This window comes from Metopolophium dirhodum, chromosome 1 (genome assembly GCF_019925205.1).
Source record: "Metopolophium dirhodum isolate CAU chromosome 1, ASM1992520v1, whole genome shotgun sequence".
Taxonomy (NCBI): Eukaryota; Metazoa; Arthropoda; class Insecta; order Hemiptera; family Aphididae; genus Metopolophium; species Metopolophium dirhodum.
Window position 1 is genome coordinate 30,133,359 of NC_083560.1, and position 14,990 is coordinate 30,148,348.

General features: G+C 29.4%; 1 protein-coding gene and 1 pseudogene across 1 annotated transcript; one reads left to right on the forward strand and one right to left on the reverse strand.

Moving 5' to 3' along the window:
• Positions 1–722: 722 nt before the first annotated feature.
• On the forward strand, positions 723–5,561 carry LOC132935994 (uncharacterized). The gene is made up of 3 exons (XM_061002648.1): positions 723–1,030; positions 3,886–4,312; positions 5,106–5,561. The coding sequence occupies exons 1-3, from the start codon at positions 723–725 to the stop codon at positions 5,559–5,561; spliced, it is 1,191 nt and encodes a 396-aa protein (XP_060858631.1).
• Positions 1,169–3,245, reverse strand: LOC132937522 (uncharacterized; annotated as a pseudogene).
• Positions 5,562–14,990: the final 9,429 nt, after the last annotated feature.

Consider the following 14,990-nt stretch of genomic DNA (forward strand, 5'->3'; position numbering starts at 1 on the left):
GATATACATCTTCGGAAGTTTGACTGCTTTTGGATTTTTTCTCTTATATTTTCCAATATATAATAAAAAGTTGATTTAGTCGTTCTCATATTTTCCCTATCCTGTCATTCGTGTGATACTTTCGCTTTTTTAATAATAAATATTGAATAGCAGGACTTGTTTCCAAACACAAAAATGAGGGGACATCCATTTTATAAATTATAACCTACACTCATTGCATTGAAATAAACAACTGTCGGTCAATTTTATCGGCCGACGTCTGACGAAAAGTATCGACCGGCCGACGTCGGTACCACTGTGACCGCAGCCTAAGGCTGGGGCTATACACGACAAAATTCGTCGAGCGGATTTCGCAGCGGTTTTCGTTCTGTCTGGCTATACACAGCGGATTCGCGTGACGAATTCGCTCAATATTTTCTCCGTGATTTTCCAAATATTTAAAAATATTTATACCATAATTTTGACATAATTCAGTTCCGAAGTTATTAATATAATTATATAATAAAAATTCTACACCCTGGTGGGGTTAGCACTAGACGTCAAGAATATTCACATAGCATGTGCGAGCACTTACGGTACCTGTTCATTATTTATTCATTTTCGTTGTGTCCGTCGTAGTTATATCTACTTTGGTATAGTATTGGTACTTGACAGCTAAAATATACAAATATATATATATATTTAAAACAGTCATTGTCACCGTTTTTATCACCACGAAAAACATGTCAAGTGAATTAACAACTGAGGAGCTTGTGGCTATTGCTGTAGCACTAGAAGAAGACGAGAACAAGATCCAGAAGAAAAGAAAATATTCTGTTCATCCATTAAATAAGGAAAGGAAGAGAAAAGGCCAGTTTCATTTAATATATGATGATTTGCGTGTATATCCTGAAAAGTTTTTTTCTTATTATCGGATGTCTATGCTGGCATTTGATGAATTGTTGAGTATCGTCAAATCCAACTTATTAAAAATGGAGAATTTCAAAAATGACACAATAACACCAGAAGAACGCTTGACAATTACTATGAAGTATGTATATTTTTATAATTATTAGATCATTATTTATATTTAAAAATCAAAATAACTTTTACATCATGTAATATTATAAAAAAAACAAAATAGGTATACCATAATATAGGTACCTGTAGTAGGCATCTATAAAAATAATTATAATACATCGTTTGTGTTTTGATTAGCCATAGAATATTCTTGATCTCTAACCGTTTTTTCGAGTGTTTGCTGCGTGTACGTGTAAGGCTGAAGAGGTATATATGGTTGAAATTGAGGCTGATGTGTATAAGGCTGAGGTGGTGTATAAGGCTGAGTTTGTGTATAAGGCTGAGATGGTGTATAAAGTTGATGTGGTGAGTAAGGCTGAGAAGTTTGGTTATCGTTTGTTGTATATTTTTGTACGAGTTGCATGACATCTATTCGGAATTTAATATTATTTTCATCATCTATACTCTTCATCGCTGGTAACAAAGAAAGCAAAAAATGTTTATTTCCATCAAAAACTTCTTCTTTGTTAGTTCTCTTCTCGATGGCGTTCAATACGTGTTCCTGAAACACAGATAGTTTTTTCTTCGACTGTTTAGGCACTGTATTGCGGACACTGGGAGACATTGCCTGGTCTGAAGCCGTCGGTGAATCGAGGTTATCTATAACATTGATTTCTTCTGCCGAATTATCATTTTCAGTGTGTGCCATGTTTCCTGAGGTACTGCAATTAAATACAATTTTCATTATTTGTTATAAGATAAGAAAGATAAGATACTGATAAGAAAATAAAATCCTTTTTATGGTATATTCCGTATACAATTTGTTTTCAGTAAAATCTCAATTTTATACAAGCAATTTATGTTTATTCACTATAAATATAAATAGGGAAGTGAAAAAGTAAATACTTTGTAATTTATTTAAATCCACCTATTTAAAATTTATATAGTCATCAATTTCAAAATGTTTGTTTTTTGAAAAAATTATTTTTAAAAATTTTATAGTGTATATAAATTGATTTTATAAACATTCAGTGAAATTTTCGTGTATCTACAGTTATTCGTTTTTGAATTACAACAAAAAAACAAAATAATTACATGAGAAATCGAGTGAATATCAAATGTTGTAAAAATATGAATTTCAAACGCTCATAAAAATTTAATTTGACTTTCTTGTAGACATTTTTTTCTTCATAAAGATAGACAAATGTATGAGGAACCTTGTATTACATTTTCAAATCTTAGATTTAAAAATAAATTTTTTTATGAATTTGTAACTCAAAATAATTTGGAAATTTTCGTCATATTTACGTATTTGTCAAGATATGAACTTTAAATGGTTATTAAATAAAACTGTGACTAAGAATTTTTAATAATTTTAAAATATCATCGTAACAATATAATAGAAGCCTTGTATTAAATTTTCAAGCTTTTTTATCCAACAAATAAAATTTTATTGATATTTATAGAAAAAAAAACTAAAACAATTGGAAACTGAGAATGTTCCTAAATAGTTCAAAACAAAACAAAATATTTTTAAAATTTTATCGTGTAAAGAAAATGCAAATATAAACTACCATTGAAAATTAATATACGTTAATTTTTTTCAAAGTTACACCAAAAACCAAATTTTTTATCAAAAACCAATTTTGCGTAAAAATTCCCGTTTTTCCTTAATTGAGAATTTTAAAATTTGACCTCCTGAATGCACCAACTAGAATCACTTTCCTATCAAACAAGATACCTACTGTTGAAGAAAATCAAAGCAGTTTGCTGTCCGAAACTATGATGACAGACACAAAAAAAAAACACACATCATTGAAAAATGAATACACTTATCTCTCCGCTTAGAATCTAAAATGTTACGAACTAAAAAATTCAAAATTAATTTCAATTTAAATATATTAGCAAGTAGGTAATTAAAAATATGTCACGAATAAAAATTTGAATTAAAACGACACTTAGATATTTCCTGATTAATTAAATGTATCTCTATTGAATACTTACGATCTTCCGTCTAAATTAGGTTGTAAAAATGACAGATTGTCAAAATAACAATACTTTGTTTTTTTTGTCATAGCTGATCCCGATTTCTCATATTTCTGAACCTCTTTTTTAAATGCATCTTTTAGATTCTTCCATCATTTCCTCATAATGTGTATAACTAATTATGAAAAATGTTTTCATTAGGTACATGTGTTAAACAAGTGTAAAAAGGTGACATATAATGGGTAGGTACCGCGTTGCATGCTGTGTAGGTTATAAATTATAAGTGGATAACTGTAATGGAAGGTGTTAAATTTGAAATCAATCGATATTACATCATAAAATATAATATTTTAAAGATGATATTATTGTGATTAAAGTAATTTATTTTTCTATTAAGCTTTAATACAGTGGGTTAAATTATTAATTTTTGCCTAGAAGATTGCATTTGAAAATAATAAATATCATTGTGTGTATAAAATATAACAGGTAATATATTTTAAAAGTTTCAACTTTCAAGTACACATATATAATATTTTTAAATTATAACCAAAAAAATGTTGAAAGTAAATCCACGAATATTTTTTATAATGGTCTGAAGTTAGAACTATGACAAAATCCGTCAAATGTCAATGTGCATATACTTATATATATATTTTTTGAGGTAGAAAATCATAAACATTTTTTATAAATATCTAAGATTTGAAAATAGAATGCAAAATTCCTCATAAGTCCTCCTATCTTTAACAAAAAAAAAGAAATTCTACTGGAAAGCAAACTGAGTAGGTATATATTATAAAATATTTTTGATTTTTTTGTTACAATCTTAATTAATACGATTTTTATATTTTTATAGGTTTGATAATTTGGTATAAAATGTAAAATTTAGAATTATCATTTTAGGTATTTATCAACGGGAGCTACATTTAACCAATTGCATTTAGACTTTTTAATTGGAAAAAGTACAGTTCGAGTAATAATAAAAAAAACTCTCAGTGTTATATGGAAAAACTTACAGCCTTTAGAAATGCCAGAACCTACCAAAGACGTGTGGATTCAAACTGCCGAAGGATTTTATAATAATGCGAATTTTCCTAACTGCCTTGGTGCAGTCGATGGAAAGCATATTCGAATAACTAATCCGGCAAAAAGTGGTTCAGACTACTTTAATTACAAGCATTTTTTTTCTATAATTTTAATGGCTTTAGTAGATTCGAACTATTGTTTCCTTTCCATAGACGTTGGAGCTTATGGACGTGAAGGAGATCCTAATGTCTTCAAAAAGTCACCATTAGGTAAAAAGTTATACGATCGTCAACTGGACATCCCTGTAATGATATGCTCACATACCATTATAATAAATAAAATAAAATCTTACAGAGTAATAAATAACGGCCAGACTGTCGCTTGTAGAAATCGGACTTCCCTAATAAACCGTTGTCATAGGCATGATATCTATTATGCGATCACGAATTAAGAAATCGGCACGTACCGGCGACCCGTGGGGCGCAGGACGTGCGGAATTCTTATATGTCGCCAGAGAAAACTAATGGTAAAAAAGGTCCTTGCCGCCAAAGAGAAATCTAGCTCGGGGAAGTACAAAAAACCTTTGATAAAAACCGCCTACCTCTCTCTGGTCGGCATATCCGTGTCGTCCCTTAAATCAGTGCATGAGCACCAACCACCAAAGTAACAACCTCTCAAGTACCAAAGAAAACCGATTTCAACGAGCGACAACTGGACTTCTTATGCAAGCAATAATCAGTGCGTTCGTTAATTCAATTTGTGTATTTGAAGTAGTACTTTATTTTATCTAAAACCTAAAAATCCTACAGTATTGTCTACGAACAACTGCGAATCAGGTAAGGCATTTAATATAATATTTTATATTTATTGCGTTAATACACTATATGTGCTTTTTACATAAAACTACATTGTACGGTGTATTTGATCTAATTCTCGAATACACGATCTCGAGAGCCCTCCGAACACCTGGAGGAAGGTAATAGCTTAATTTTACTATTTTAACATCTATTTTAATATAAATATCGACAGGAGTCGTATTTATATTCCTATTTTTATTTTATCTAATTTTACGTTATTACATCCCATTGCCAAAAAAGTTACCTAACGATGATGATAGTGTAGAACAACCATTTGTGATAGTTGGAGACGAGGCATTTGCCTTGCATGAAAACTTACTCAGGCCTTACCCAAGAAAAAATTTAGATTTGAAGAAAAAAATATTTAATATGAGACTCACTCGAGCTAGACGTTATGTGGAATGCACGTTTGGAATTCTAGCGAACAAGTGGAGAGTTTTTCATACGCCTATTTTAGTTGAACCTGAGTTTGCTACATTGATAGTAAAAGCAGCATGTGTTATTCACAATTTTGTTCGTCGTCGAGATGGTGTAGAATATGAAGATACACTTCACTGTCCATTTGAATCTATTAGTTCTGAAACTAACCTTGCTAGAGGGTCAACAATTAGTGCAAGAGATGTCCGAGATTACTTTGCTACATACTTTGATAGCCCAAAAGGAAAATTAGATTGGCAGTACAATGCAGTACACTAATATCTACAATAATACCTATATTGTTTAGCAGTACTTATTTTCAATTTCAAATACTAACTTACATTTTTCTTTTTAAATTTTAAATTTTAAATGAACTGTATTTAAATAAAGATGTCGAAAAAGCAAAAGTATGTATTTAATTTAATCGTTTTTATTTTTTGCAGGTTATATACCTATTACTTCCTACACATTTGTTTTGTATTAACCATAGCAGATGCAAAGACATTTAATATACACTAAAATATATTTGTTATTAAAAATTATGAATACATACATGCATATTCAATTGCAGATTTGAATTAAATAATTTCTATTAAATAATTAATATAATATAAATTAGGATTCGGATATTTATACAATTAAAATTATTGTTATACTTAATATGCATTTATGCACTAAAAAATTACCAAATATGCATTCGAAATATGCACTAAAAATTATGAAATATACATTTTAAGCTAAAAACACAGCAAAATATGCACAGGAAATTAATTTTTATATTACATATTAGTTTATGTACTAACTATGTTAATACGTGGTAAACTGTATTAGTTATACACAAATGAAAAAAAAAATAAACTCAGTGAAATTAATTTTTTAGTTGGTTTAAATAGTTCGATTGTTTAAATTGTTTTTAGAAAAAAAGTTTGAAAATGTACTGAAATATTTTTTAAATTCCAAAATATGCATTTCAAATACAAAACTATAAAATATGCAAAATAAAAATTGAATTGGTTGATTCAGTAGAACATGAATCAAATTTGTATCCAAGTCAGCATTAAATTAAATAAATAGATAAATAAATATATATGCAATTTCATAAACATCCAAACCCTAAATATAATTATTTTAATAATTAATATTACTCACTATAGTCATCTTTTTCTTTTTGATTAAGTCCAGTCCAGTTTTCATTAATACCTTCGGCTACCGCAATCCATTCTTGTGTTTTTTTGTCTGTTGTGAGTCTGTATTCTTCACTGGATGTGTCCCAAATGCATGGTCTATTTTGTATTTCGGCTATTAATCTCTCACAATCGATAACCATATTATTAATATTTTTGGTCATATTAACGGAAAGACAGACGAAACAATAATAATCCAGTTTTACAAAATAGATGCCCTTCTCGTACCCCGATGAAAACTAATAATAATATTAATAGGTATATATCACCACCTATATCACTACATTACGATGTTTAAAATTTTTAATTTTAGCCATGATGTTGGCGGAAAGACACGCGATACTCTAATAATTCATTTAACATTTTATATAATAAGTAAATAAATACATATAAATACTTTTTTCGTACCTGGTGAAATAATATATTATTATGTTTATGATATTTATGATTTTACAATAATACTATTTACAATAATATTGTATTAAAATACCGTAGGTACTATAGTAATAATCGCCGCGAAATTCGTTAAACCAAAATACCCGTATAGCCGCTATCATTAAAAGTTAATATAAATAGACGGTTTTGCGGTTTTATGGATTGGGCGGTTTTGGAAAAAATCGTCGGCCGACCGCGAATATCGCGGCGGATTAATTCGCGGCGAACTCGTATAGCCAGCCCGATTTAATCATATACGTTTTCGACGACAGCGGAATTCGCCGCGAAATCCGCTCGACGAATTTCGCCGCGAATATCGCCGTGTATAGCCCCAGCCTAAGACGGGGGTAGGCATCCTCTTAAAGGTAATACTTTAATTTTACATTGTAAGGTAATTTTATTAATTTTTAGTGCATTATAAACATAATTTTATTTTTTATTAAATTATACGAACTAAGAATATTTGGGTATTTTTGTTTTAGGTATTTTTCATCCGTAGGTACTAAATATCAAACATTATATTTATGAAAGCGATAACGTTCTTAACTGTCGCCAGCGATTATCGGATGTGGTGTCATTATTTTTCAGATTCAATACGATTCGCGCAAAATATTTTTCTTATAATGTATTTTTGGGATAAAATATTTTTCTAATAAAATATGGTCATGATGAAATATTTTCAACCTGTTTAGTTAAGATAAAGTGTTGAAAATTCTGAAAGTACGGTAGTTTGGAGCCCATATTATAATGTGTGCACCGAACCTATTTTTATCATGTCGCGATGTCGCGTCGTTCGTCAAAACAATAACAGTGTACACTATCCATTAATTGCGCCAGTGTGCTCTCAAGTCAACTAATAACTACTAAGTAGGTACCTTATTTTGGTATGCACCTATAACAAAATTAATATTTTTACTATCTTACATAGGTATCTTATACATTTCTTGTGCACCACCACCACCAGGAGAACCTCACGAGCCGTTATAATTAAGTTATAATGTTTTATATTAATATATATGTTATATGTACCTATATACATTAGGTACTACATTAGTATATTATATACCCATATATTATATATATATATATATATACATTATATTATATTATATTAAGGGTCTTACTCGTCGAATTAAGATAATAAAGTGCAATTTCATATCGGAATTTATTACGCGTTTAGTTATTTATATTAAATTTTCACCCGTTGTATAATACACTAATACGGTATATACGATACTAACGGCAAGAAAAATATTATATATTAATAATTATTTTATTTTGTTCGGATTATTATTAGTTAATTAGTACCTACCTATTCTAATCGCAATAATTGTAATATGAAACACGTAAAATATAGGTATAGCCGTATAATAGGTATTAACTATTAGCATTGGCCATTGAGTATATATTGTACAATAGGTATATATATTATGTATTTATATACAATATATTATGCTCAATGATATTAGGTATTACTATTGCCGGCTTATGGCATTTTATCCTTAGAAAATGCTAAATAAAACTAGGTATATTATATTGTAATAACGTAAAATTAAGATAAAATAAAATCTAAATATAAATACGACTCCTGTCGATAGTTATATTAAAATAGTAAAAGTTAGAGTAGTAAAATTACGCTATTACCTTCCTCCAGGTGTTCGGAGGACTCTCGAGATCGTGTATTCGAGAATTAGATCAAATACACCGTACAATATAATTTTATGGAAAAAAGCACATAGAATGTATTAACTGCAATCAACATAAAATATTATATTATATGCCTTACCTGATTCGCAGTTGTTTGTAGACAATATTGTAGGAGTTTTAGGTTTTAGATAAAATAAAGTACTACTTCAAATACACAAATTGAATTAACGAACGCACTGATTATTGCTTGCATAAGATATCCAGTTGTCGCTCGTTGAAATCGCTTTCTTTGGTACTTGAGAGGTTATTACTCTGGTGGTTGGTGCTCATGCACTGATTTAAGGGACGGACGCGAGGATGCTGACCAGAGAGTGGTGGGTGGCTTTGTCACTAAATTATTGTGGGCCTGGGAACTATATTATTCTTTGGCGTCAGCATAAAATAAGGTCACACACATCCTACGTAATATTGTTATGAGTGCGTGTCGATATCTTAGTTGTCGTTGTTAATGGTTTTATTTGATGCGACCGATTTCTACAAGCGACAGTCTGGCCGTTGTTTATTATTCTGTAAAATATTAGTTTATTATAATGGTGTGTGAGCATATCATTACAATATATTTATATTATTAATAGGTGTACGGTAGGCGTGCCCAACCTTTTTCAACTTGCGGGCCACATTCGACATATTTATACTTTATTTATACTGCGGGCCGAACCTATATATCGGTAATTTTGATCAAATATACACTATTAATATACTTTAAATTATAATTTTATTTTTATTTATACAAAATTTATATTGACCTATATCTCTAATTTTATAAAATGGTCACGGGCCGGTTGGAATGGTTCTAGGTCACTTTGTACGGTCGAGCATTAAAAGTGCGAAACGCGGACACTTTGTACGGTCGGGTAAAAAGGTACATTGAAGAACGCGGACACTTTGTACTATTATATACATAAAGTATATATATCATAAATATAAGTTATATACCTAAGTAGTAAGTATATATAATATTATAAATTATAATGTAAATTATTAAAATAGAAAAACTAAAAATAAAAAGTAAATTGTTTCATCGTATATTAATAATGATCAAAATAATCAAACAAACAATAATATTATTATAAATCTTAATTGTATTATAATATTAGATATTAGTTTAAAGCAAATTAAAAATGTGTACAATATAAATATGTCATAATGACAAATAAAATATAATTTTTTACCTATAATATGGAAATAATTCGTCAAAATTAACGATCTAAAAAATATAAAATTTCCATTCTTTAATATTTAAAAAAATCTTTAAAAACTGCATGTATAATATATGGAATTTAAAAATTCCATATATGTTATTTCCTTTTTTTGATGTTTGTTACATAAATTTAATAGTTTATTATTGCCAGCAGTATAGGATTTTTGTCTCTTATGAAGTCTATTGCCACATTCATCCAATTGTATTGCTCGCAAAACCGTCCAAAAACTTAGTAAAATTTGTCATATATAATATATAGTATTATTTACTTGCTAACTTAGGTATATAACTTATATTTATAATATATATACTTTATGTATATAATAGTACAAAGTGTCCGCGTTCTGCAATGTACCTTTTTACCCGACCGTACAAAGTGTCCGCGTTATACATTTTGAACAATGGACCGTACAAAGTGACCGTTTACCGGTTGGAATATTTCTACTGGCCGCTGGTTGGGTACGCCAGGTAAACGCTTATCTCTCTAGACCTAATTAATAAATAATAATATATTATTATAAGTAATTTTTATTCCAGTATAATTATATAGGTACCCACTATGTAATAAGTAGTTAACAATTTTTTACTATTGTGCTAAACTGCTATTATATAGCGTTAAAAAAAAAAACTATAAAGGTGGATATTATTCGTTTAAAATGTTTATATAAGTACACACTGAATAGAATAGCAAAATATGATAAAAGTTAATTTGTTTGAGTGTACGGCACTTCTGCATAGCGGGAAATTTAGGTAGGTACTTATACGCAAGCATAACAATAATGCACAATAACAACATCGATTATTAAGGATTTGACTTGTCAAAAGTCAAAACTACTGTAGATTTGACCAATCTAAACAATAATTTTGTTTGTTATAATGTTTTACAATGTAATATAATCTAATATATAAAATTCTCGTGTCACAGTTTTCGTTGCCATACTCCTCCGAAATGGCTTGACAGATTTTGATGAAATTTTTTGTGCATATTCAGTAGGTATGAGAATCGGCTAACATCTATTTTTCATACCCCTAAGTGATAAGGATTGTCCAGAAAAAAATAAAAGAAGTGCTCATTTACGGTAGAAATAATTGTTTATAAATGGTTGCTAAGGTATTGGTTATATATATATAAAAAAAATATAAATAAATATTTGTGTGTAGATTAGACCTCTGGGAAGAAGGCTGGCTAATTTAAAAATGGTTAAATTTGGTTTTTTTTTATTCATCTGATATTAGTAGGGTTAGGTTAGGTTAAGATTTTGTATTAATTGATTGTATTAATCTACCATAGGTGGAATACGACAAACTTGGTATAACTTTGATACTTTAGAGTTAAATTATACACTTACGTACAAATAGCACGAGTTCTGCGATCTAACGCAGGTATATTATTGCCTACCTAGTATATTATCATACTGCTGTGAATCAGAATTTTTATCCTGGGAAACGGAAAAGTTAAGATACATTTTGAACACCATACACCGAATATTCAATAACGAATTGAACAAAGTTTGAGTCATAGAGTCTAGAGTTGGTACATTTAACGGGCAACGATGTGCACGGGATCAGCTAGTAATATAATATAATTCCGTATCATAAAATAAACCTTAAGGGGGCCTGGAGGCTGGAGGCTGGAGCGTAGAGGGGGCTCCAGTCAATGAAAAAAAGTGACTTTTAGACCAATTAGCTAGACAAAACTGAAAGAATTTGGTTTGACAGGTTTTAATTTTGAAAACGGATTATGATTGATCAACAAGTTTACTAGGGAATGATCGAGGTGATTTTGAATATTCCAATTATTGTTAGTGTCATAATGAATAATAATTGGAATGTTTTCAAAATTAAAATCTGTCAAACCAAATTCTCTGCAGCCCCCTTAGTGTAGATAATTATAATGTATACAAAAATTAGAATAACATTTGTTTATTAAACTTATTGAAAAAAAAAAAAAAAAAGAGAGTAAGTGGATGTCGCTCTGCTGTACAGTAGGTTACAAGAAGGTAAATGTTTAATGGATTGTATTAAACTTTCAATGATATAATATCATTGTATAAGAAAAATGATTCTGAGCGAAGACGGTTTGTCAGTCTGAATATTTTATATTGTTATTATTTATTATAGCCTGTAATAGTTGAATTAATATTATAATATTATTATTTTTTATTCGTATCTATGGTGATAAATAGGGCTGAGAACGTAATGCTCTATAAAACCCTAAAAAATGCTTTAAAGCCCTAACAATTTTAAATAATGCACTAAAAAATGCAGTTCAATTATTTTTAGTTTTAATAAATTTAGTACCTATACGTACACTACACATTTTAATTAATATTTGATTAAATTAACAAAATTGAAATAAAAGTGATTAAAATAATTTTCCTAGGCTAAACTTCGTTGATAAATACGGTTCTGACTGTAGAAAAAATATTTTGGCCAAACTCTTGTACAAAAACGCACGCAATCGACTGGCCGATTTTACGATTTTACTTTCGGCAATTTAAATGAAATAATTGAAACTAAATGACGCGTGTTACAACTTACGACAAGACACTTGTAATGAACGATATCGTCAAATGTCAGTATCAATTTTATTGGCCTGACAGATTATTGAGAAATAGATTGATATCTAACAGTGTTTCTAAATAATATACATTGCCACGCCGCCAATCGCAAACTCGTTAAGTATCTAAGTTTTTATGATTCAATTGTATTGTCCAATAGAGTATCTACTTTATTGTTTGTTATAGAAAAAAATAGATATAAATGTATATAAAACTTGCGTTGTCGTGTAAAATATTAAAATACAATTTTAAGTTTGAATTTTGGATTTAAAAACTCCAATAATGCCCTAAAAACCCTAAAATGCCCTAAAAAATGAAGAAAATCACGTTAAAATAAAAAATTGTCAATAAATGTAAAAAAATGCAAAATAAATTTTCTTATTCTAATTCAAAAGTACGTGTTACAGATTTGTGACCTCTGGAAAAAAATGTAAAGTGCATCGAAATCCCAGTCTTACACATAAACATTTGTGCTATTGATACTGTATTTATATATTTGTAAGATTTTAATAAAATCTATAATTTCTTCCATCTTGCAACAGACCATATGTAAAATAGACAATAGTTCAACATTTTTAAATTCAACACCAATTTCTGTATCATAGGTATCTGTAAATATTTAAATTGTATAGTAGTTAGGTTTTTGTGTGTTTAATTTGTATTACTAACACTCACGATTCGTTGTAGGCAAATGTATATAATTTATCATATTTAAAAAAAACATTATCCCTTGCTTGTTAACAATTGTATTTTTAATATAATGTCAAATTGTTTATTATATGATGTTTAACTCTAATTTTTGTGATAAACATTCAACAAAAAACTTTTTGTATATAAGATTTTGAAATTGTGCTCAAAACTAATTTCTTTATTAACTCTGTAAACATTTAAAATGTATTAATTAGGATTATGTGTAATTAATTAGTAAAATTAGTCTAAATTGTAGATATACAGTGTAACATCGTAAGCAGTTATAAAAATATTTTGTTTGACTTACATCATTGAAACGAAATCTCCTTTTTATCGTTTTATAATCTGCAGGTAGGCTAGCACTTGTAGCTGCATTTATATTGGTTGCTTAATTTTTGACAGAACAATAATTACCTAACATCGGAACTGGTCGACGTGGCTCTAACATATAATATACATTTAATCCATTAGTTTATATTATTATTTTATTAGTATTTTAGCATTAATTCAAATTATACTGACTCACCAATAAAATGTAAAAAAGAATATCAAAAATATATGTGTATTTCCAAATTTTGATGTTTCCCTTATTTTAGCTAAAATACATAATGAAATAAAATAATAATAATCATAGGTGCATTTCCCTGGCACCCCCCACCTCAGAATTTTAGATTCAAACCAAGGGCTTTCGTTTGTGCTACGTTTGTGCCGGATTGTGCTCGAATTTCATCGTTTGTGCTGCAACCCTTCTAAAGTTATAAGGGATAATGATTGGGGGTGCCAGCGAAACGACTGCACCCCCACCTCAGAATTTCGGATTCAAACCAAGGGCTTTCGTTTGTGCTACGTTTGTGCTGGATTGTGCTCGAATTTAATCGTTTGTGCTGCAACCCTTCTAAAGTTATAAGGGATAATGATTGGGGGTGCCAGCGAAACGACTGCACCCCCACCTCAGAGTTTTCAAATATAAATTATGCCATTCGTTTGTGCTACGTTTGTGCTGGTTTGTGCTCGAGTTTTATCGTTTGTGCTGCAAACCCTAATGAGCTAGAATGGATCTTTAGTGGGGGTGCCAGCGAAACGGCTGCACCCCCACCTCCAAATTTTTGAATTTAAATTATGCCATTCGTTTGTGCTACGTTTGTGCTGGATTGTGCTCGAGTTTCATCGTTTGTGCTACAACCCCTAATGAACTACAGGGGATCATTAGTAGGAGGGGGTGGTATGGAGCCATAATGCAACCCCAATTAAAAATATTGGTTCTCCAAATATGAGCCAATCTTTAGTAGTTTGCTACTGATATCCTGTACCATACAGTACTCTACTACTTCCGGAGTTATCCTTATAAATTTAATTAGGGGGTTGTAAAGACGAGCCGACACCCCCCCATATAATCGTAATAATTATTGTGAAAATTAAAATTCTCAAATGTACGTTTTTATCTTGCAAAACTATTAGAAATAACTAAATGGCGTACATAGATCATTTTTACTTTTACCGAAAAAATACGTATCCCTAACTGTTGAATCAAAGACCAAAACGAAAAAATTTTAAAAAAGTTAACCAAGGAAATACGTAATACGCGTGATTAAATCACTCAAAAATCAAAATAGACTTTAAAATTTAATAAAACACTTAGGTAAAGATATTTAACTATTTTTTTAAATTATGTAGTAAATAGTAATAAAATATATTGGCTTCAATAAATTTAATATTAAAATTAATTGATATTATAGCTACCTTAGTTACCTTATTAAACCTGTGTAGATACCTATAATACTAGGTAGTATAGGTACCTATAATTCACAAAGCACCTACTTATGTACATGTACATTGTACACATTATATAAAACTTCACTGTTAATATTTATTATTATATAGTAAGCACTAAGCAGTATAACAGTATAGTATAATAATTGTAAGGTACAAT

Excerpts from the sequence above, each read along its gene's own strand:
- LOC132935994 (XM_061002648.1), top strand. The coding sequence starts at position 723 with ATGTCAAGTGAATTAACAACTGAGGAGCTTGTGGCTATTGCTGTAGCA. Across the intron at positions 1,031-3,885 it reads CGCTTGACAATTACTATGAA|GTATTTATCAACGGGAGCTA; the intron begins GTATGTATATTT and ends TTATCATTTTAG. Across the intron at positions 4,313-5,105 it reads ATCGTCAACTGGACATCCCT|TTACCTAACGATGATGATAG; the intron begins GTAATGATATGC and ends TTGCCAAAAAAG.